The sequence below is a fragment of the Anser anser genome (genome assembly GCF_964211835.1).
Source record: "Anser anser genome assembly, chromosome: 4".
In the NCBI taxonomy this organism is placed as follows: domain Eukaryota; kingdom Metazoa; phylum Chordata; class Aves; order Anseriformes; family Anatidae; genus Anser; species Anser anser.
The window spans coordinates 54,012,647-54,019,499 of NC_139724.1; the positions used below are offsets into that span (position 1 = coordinate 54,012,647).

General features: G+C 48.1%; 1 protein-coding gene across 1 annotated transcript; it reads right to left on the minus strand.

Annotated features, from left to right (window-relative positions):
* Positions 1-1,182: 1,182 nt before the first annotated feature.
* UCHL1 (ubiquitin C-terminal hydrolase L1) lies at positions 1,183-5,975 on the minus strand. Its single transcript, XM_083833236.1, has 9 exons — positions 5,831-5,975; positions 5,727-5,738; positions 5,454-5,582; positions 4,283-4,433; positions 2,887-2,972; positions 2,764-2,811; positions 2,327-2,396; positions 1,888-1,946; positions 1,183-1,608 (listed from the first exon to the last, which is right to left on the minus strand). Exons 1-9 carry the CDS (start codon positions 5,861-5,863, stop codon positions 1,522-1,524), a joined length of 675 nt encoding a protein of 224 aa, XP_083689362.1. The 5' UTR covers positions 5,864-5,975; the 3' UTR covers positions 1,183-1,521.
* Between the last annotated feature and the right edge of the window lie 878 nt (positions 5,976-6,853).

A 6,853-nucleotide genomic window follows, 5' to 3' on the forward strand; every position in this document is an offset into this window, starting at 1 on the left:
GGGAGGTGCTGTAGGAGGAGAGGGACATGCGACTGTTCCCTCCTTGGCAGGAAGCTTTCACCCTCCTGGTAACAGTCACTGATGCTTAGAATTGAAGTACTATCATCTTTTGTTAAGCCCCAGAATCTTAATCTATTAAAAAGCATTGTGAGCCCCTGCAAGCTTCAGCTATCAGGTAGCTATGAGCAGTAATAAGGTCCAACGCAGAACACAGACTGTGCATGGCTTTAAGCAAAGCTTCTACTTTGAATAACCTTCAAAGAAGCCCAAAAGCCAGGAATGTTGCAGCACACAGGTAGCAGCAACCACCACAGAACATACAAAGTCACCACGCACCACACAGCACAGAAACCTGCAAGGCTGGCGGGCACCACCTAGCACAAGGTGTTTAGGAGGCCTTAGCTGAAGGGCACTTTATCCTTTGTTACAGCTACCTGAAGTACAGGCAGAGAGGTACAGATAAACACATGCAGATAAACAGCAGCTAGGTGCAGGTTAAAAAGTAGTTTCTACTGAAGGTCAATGGGTTGAGGCCAACGAGTATGTATTTCATCTTAAGACCACTTTCTTTGTGCTCATTCAACCTGAAATTTCTTCCTGCAATTCAAAACTCGTTTGTAATGTTTTTTTTTCCCCCCTTTAAGGTCACTGTGGGATATAACCCTTGAAGGATCTCCCTAACACAGTAACAAATTAATAAGCCCCCACCAGGCAGCTGAGGCTTGTGTTCAGCAGCCAGATTTTTTGCCACAGGTAGAGAAACCTTTGTAGTACTTAGTACTGCCTCCTATCAGATGAAGCAGGACATCAATCAATCCCCTTGGCATGCTGTTGTAGTGCTGACAGTACAAAAAGCAGACAGCCCCAGCCTACATCTGAGTGCTCATTTATCCCACCTTACCACCATACCTGAAATTGAAATAAATGTGATGTCAAATCACAACTAACAAACAAGAATTGGAGTGTCAGCAGAAAGGTAGTGCAATTCTGAAACATGCTATCCAGACACGAGGGCATCTCCACCCCCAAAAGGCCTTCGAGACACAAGGAAAAGCAGCAACTACCTTACCCACCTGAGGCTGGTATTATTTACTCAGGACTTTGAGAGTCCTTTGAAAACAACATTTATAGGATGTCACAAGCAACTCCTTTTGGAGAAAGTCAGTGAACACTTAACTCCACTTAGTCTTCCAGCAGAAAGTTTTATTTTCATTAAGGACAAGGAAATATCAACCAACAGCTCAATTAACAGACACAGATTAAACAAGCCCTGTTAAGCATTTTCTACTTAACATGTGAAAAAACAGAGTCTAAAGACATCTGATGTGTCTAAACTGTTCACGTTAAAACTTGAGCTCATCCTTTAACATAAGCTCAACTGATGTTGCTCCTGTGTATAGCAAAGGGTGGAAACAATTTAAGTTACCAGAACAGCTGTGTTTAACAAGTACTGAAGCACTGGAGTTTAGACTGCATTTACTGTGTGCTATTAGACTGTTTTCCTTGCGCCTCTTCAGAGTCTCAGGCAGACTTGCAGAAAGCCACAGCAGAAAAACGAACTTCTCCTTTTTCACGTTCTGTGAATTGCCTGCAGATCTTAGCAGAATCCTTAAAAGAAAGAAGGTTGGTTGTTTAGATGACTGGATCAAACTTGCTGTAGAGATTCTAGGAGTCTTTGCAGCTCCTCTGTGTCCCCACAGAGAAGTTACTAATAGCACCAGCTAATACTTAGCAGAAATCTAGCTCTGGCACAGTACAACCTTGTTACCATGGTGTAAGAAGGAGCAGCTTGCGCAGCAGGTGGGTACAGCCACTATACCCTGCAAGCACACCCCTCAGCCTTTTAGAAGCCTCATTTTCAGGGAATGAAACAGCGAGAAGCCTTACCTTCAAGAGCAAGTCATCTGAGCTTGTGCCATGGTTCACAGGAAACGGCATACGCCCATCTGTGGAAGAAAGTCCTATCACCCATCGTGTTTACTACTTCTGAATTAGCACAACTCAGCATAGTGAGCCCCAAAAAAAGTACATAAAGGTATCTGGAGAAGGCCAGAATAAATTGTCAGTACATGCTCAAGTGAGAAGGGGACCAAGTATTCCCAGCTCTACAGGAGATGACATCTACAGGAGAGGACATGCTTTCCAAGAGAATGTAAGTGTTCAGTGCAACTCACCTTCTATTAAAATCTAAAAGCGAAAGCTATGAATTGGCTTTGAGGATGTCAGTAAACAGCCTGACTAGCAGCAGGTTTCTAGCCAGACCCACCAGCTCTGCTGTACAGCGTGAAGCAGGCACGCTCCAACTCCAGAGCTCTCAGGACCTTACCCAGCTCATACAGATGTCCATCCACGTTGGCAAACAGGATGAAGTGGAAGTTCACACTGTTGTCATCAACCTTCGGATAGACCAGTAGATACATTAGTTAGATTGAAAAAAGCTTACCACTATGAATCCTACCTGTGACTACAAGACAAAGCCACTGTCAGCAAGAAACAACAGCGAAGTACTAACAAGCCAGCTGAAGGGGCCTCTGCAAGGCTTCTAAAAAGGTAAACTGCCAGAAGCCCTAACATACAGTAACACTTTCAGAACATATCCAGGCAGTCTGAACCTAGATTTCCAACCCTTGTTTGAGGAAGGAATCCTGCATATTCACCTGTAAGTCATTTGTTTCTCCTGCCTCATCTGCCAGAGGCAAACATGCAGTGCTCTACCACCTTCCATATTCTCTTCTCCCAAGATTTTATCCATTCATATCTTACCCGACACTGTCCTTCTTGTGCAACAGAGTTGTGGACTTCTTGTATAGCCTGACAAGAAAGCAGATACAGGTTACTATATCTGTAAGTGCAGATAGCCATCAGCTATTTGTATAGTTCATATACCTTATTACTTGCGAAGTGCTTAGCTCTCTCTTCAGGAGAGAGATCAGCTGTTTCATCAAGGAATTTCTTCAGGGCAGACCCCTCATCTGCACAAGACAGAAGATTTTATTCAGCACAGGTAGAGAACCAGTTACAGACCAGACAGCTTGCAACACTCAGTGCTCGCTGTGCTAACTAGGAGTAATTGTATTCAGCCTGGAACCATCTCCAGCATAAACATATTACAACTACCACTTCAAGTAGAAGTTAAGTATTTATCCAGAAGCTATTGATGACAATCTACACAAACAGCCAGAGTTCAAGTGCCTCAGGGTACTCTGAAGACTCATCTTGAAACAGACTTTCAAATGGGACTTGGCATTCCTGATTTCCCCTGCAGACTTGGCAGAAGCTTAGTCTTTGAGTGTCTTACAGAATGGTACCAGGGGCAAAAACACAATTTTATCTGTCCATATTCTGTCAATTGATATTTGAGTTCTGTCCTTTGAAAATCTGCAGATGAACGTAGCTCTTGCTTATGCTAGGCTTATTTTGTCTTTCCAGGGCACAAACTAGTAGTGCAGTACTGGGAGACACTGAATTCCTAGTCTTACCTGAAAAGGATGCCATAGCACTCAAGGGTGCTATCTCAGAAAAGCCTTTCAAGAAGACTTCCAAAAAGAATAAAGCAAAGCTGGTCTCAATCTTGCCTTCCACACATCCTTTTCCTTGGTGTAAGAACCCCTTGGGTGGTATGGGATTTCAGGTTCAAGGGGCAGTGACAAGAAGTTGCTGTATTTTGCAGTTTGAACAGTAAGGTACTTCCTGACCCACTGACAAGGCTTTCTTTACAAGAATTTGTAAGCCTGCTTGCTAGGAAACAGGTGGTTAAAGTCACCAGTTACCTAGGCCAGTTTTGTATCTTTTTCTATGAAAAGGGAAGAAATCAAAACTGTCCTTTATAGGAAGTTTAATTCCACATCCCTATCATCCTGTATTACTTTCCCACAGAAAAATGAACCCAGTTTAAATTGATTTATAGACTGCCCTGAGCAAGTCTGTTTATAATTGACATTTTGTAACAGACATAACTGTCATTAATCATTTTATCTGTTCAGTTGACATCAACACCAGTGTCAATGGCCACTTCTGAACATGATGCTTCCCAATTACAGATATGCTGGCCAGTCTTGCTGTGCATCCTCCCCCACCCCACGATACTCACTAGGGTACCTCTGCAGTCACCAGAGGAGTCAAAACACAATCACTTCTGCAATTCGTGCTTCTCTCCAACAGAGACAAGGCCCACTTACCAGTAGCAGCAGCACAACATGTCTACTATAGCTCACACCCACTCAGCTTTCCTCTGTTGTGAAGGACACTGGAAATTCAAGCGCTCCAAAACGTTCATACTCACCAAGCTTCACTTTGTCTTTGTTATTAGCAACTGCGTGTATCAGACCAATTGTCCCACACGAGTTACTGACAGTCTGCTTCAGGAAATACACCTTGGAACTGATTTCTTGGTCCTTTATTTTCTCAGTCTGTTGTTTCCTGAAGTTCTCATGCTGTAAACATGTAATCGTTTCAAACATTTCACTATAGTGTTACCTCTTTATTACGCAAATTGCCACACAGACAGATATGCAGGAGAACCGATACCAGGTCTAGACAGAAAAGACTTGCACAGAAAGTCATCTTTGTGGCATGGGTCCAGTAAAGCATTGTAATGCCTACCCTGGATGCAGGCCAAGCCTTAATGGACTACCTGCATGACTCAGTCATACCCAAAAGCATTGTTCTTGGCCTCTCCATCTGCGTCGTACACTGGAAATAGCTTACGGGGGGGGGAAGTCATAATGGATAGGCTCTTTTATCCTCTCAATCGTTTTGCCTATTTAATGAGGCTACTCAGCATGTCTCCGCAGTAGCTTGCTTTCGTACCTTTAGGTTACTTCCCTTCATGAACCCCTCCCCACCAGTAGGGTGTATAGACTAGCGTAAAACCCATCACTACTGAGAGGTTATAACCCTTTGGTTAAATAATATTAAGCATCTTTTGTTTGAAAGACCACCTCCTCATTCACTTCTTCAGCATCAGTCGGACAAAGCACCTTAATCACCCAGGAGTGGGTTAGGCCTTCCCGAGCAATGATTCAGCATGATGGCTGAACTGCTATTCCCCACGCTCAAGCCTGCAAACGGCATTTTCTTCAGCCGGGCACACAAACCAAAGCATAGGAGGTCTATCAGACTAAGAAGCCCTATTTTCTTGCTTATTTTGTCTCAGCTCAAACAGTTTGGAGGCGAGGGCCGAGAACAGACACCCACCAAACCACACCCACTGCACAATATCTGACCGATGCCTGCCCAGATGGCGGCCCTACCAACAGGCAAAGGTACCCCTACTCAACGGGAAGGTTATAGGCTGTCAGCTCGTTCTTTATTTCGTTTTAGACACAGCCCAGCCTGCAGAAACCCCACAGAGCACCGTGGCCAGCTGCAGGCTTGCTGCTGGCGGAGCCACCATGGAGGAGACGGGCAGGGGGTGCCCACCACCCCGTGGCGCGGTTATGGCCACCACCTACCTGCTCGGTGAGGGGGAAGAGCAGCAGCAGGGCGCAGGCCGGGCTGGGCACGGCGCCCAGCGCCTCCTCCTCGAAGCCCAGCACGTCGACGAAGCGCCAGCCGGGGCTCACGCCGAGGCGGGCCAGCACCTGCGGGGCACAGCGGGCGGGTGGCACGGCCGCAGCCCTTCAGGGCCCCGCCGCCCGCCCCGGGGCGGTGACACAGCGCAGAGCGCCGCCGCCGCACGGGGGCAGGGAGAAGGGAAGGCCGGGGCGCGGCGGCCGCGCACTCACTTTGTTCAGCATCTGCAAGACAACGAGGGGCAGAGGGGCTGAGTGAAACCTCGGTGCCTCGCTTCACCCCCCCGCCCCCCCGCCCCCAAGTCCCCAGCGCGCACCTCGGGGTTGATCTCCATGGGCTGCCACGCCATGGCTGCAGGAAGGAGGCGATGTCCCCTCACGCGGCGATGTCCCCTCACGCAGCACCCCCCTCACCTCGCCGCCGCCCTCAGCGCTGTGGCGCGGAGCCGCCCACCCGGCCCTTATATAGCGGCGGGACGGACCACGCGGCGCCGCGGCGGGGGGACAGGGAGGAGCGGGGCGAGACCAAGGCGGGGGGAGAAGGGGGAGACCCCGGCCCGTGTGGTGTGGCTGCGGGGAAGGTGCTAGAAGGGCCCCCCCCGCGTCCCGCCCTGCCACCTGCCCCCCAGGGGCGCTGTCGCTGTCCCCAGGGCCAGCACGGGGCAGGCGCTCTGTGGAGCAGCCTCTGTGTGGCTTGAAGGTGTTGGTCCACGGTGTTGTGTGCCCCAGACCCCAGGCCCTGCCGTGTGTGAGGCGTCTGGCGGCTTCCATGTTCAACACAGGCGTTACGTGCTGTTGAAACAGCAATACGACAACAAATTGAAATCATAACACAACAAAAACCGTTGTCGTCAGCCTGCTGATTGCATCTCTGCAGTTCAGTTCAATTCCTGTCTTCAAGTCGAACCCTCTGCAGCTAATTATAAAATACTGGGCTTTTTTATCTTTTATTCATGACTGACAGTTTCTCCATGCCGTGCCTCTGGCCTCAGATGTGAACGCAGCAGCAAACCCAGCCTATCTGTAACACCGGGAGCCTCACCGAACCCACACAGCCCCCGGGTTTGGCTGGGAAACAGCCAGACAGAGCCTGGTGAACAGCGGACGGACGCTGCACAGCTGTCTTTCAAACAATGCAAATACTGAGGGAAGCGGTCAGCTGAATGTCCGCAACCTGATTGTTTTTGGTGAATTTCTTCCTTTGTTTCCCACCCTGGTTCAAAATGATTTGGAAACCAGTGCAGCAAAATTTCTAAGTGCATGCCTACTTTCAAGTAAATTTATATTAATTCTAGATTTACTGCACTCTAAGTTAGAGTCAGATCATTCACATCAGTGTG

Coding starts and splice junctions, on each gene's coding strand:
- UCHL1 (XM_083833236.1), bottom strand. CDS start 5,863: ATGGCGTGGCAGCCCATGGAGATCAACCCCGAG. Junction 2,973..4,282: donor CAAAGACAAAGTGAAGCTTG/GTGAGTATGAAC, acceptor TGTCTTGTGCAG/ATGAGGGGTCTGCCCTGAAG. Junction 2,397..2,763: donor CACAAGAAGGACAGTGTCGG/GTAAGATATGAA, acceptor GTCTATCCGAAG/GTTGATGACAACAGTGTGAA.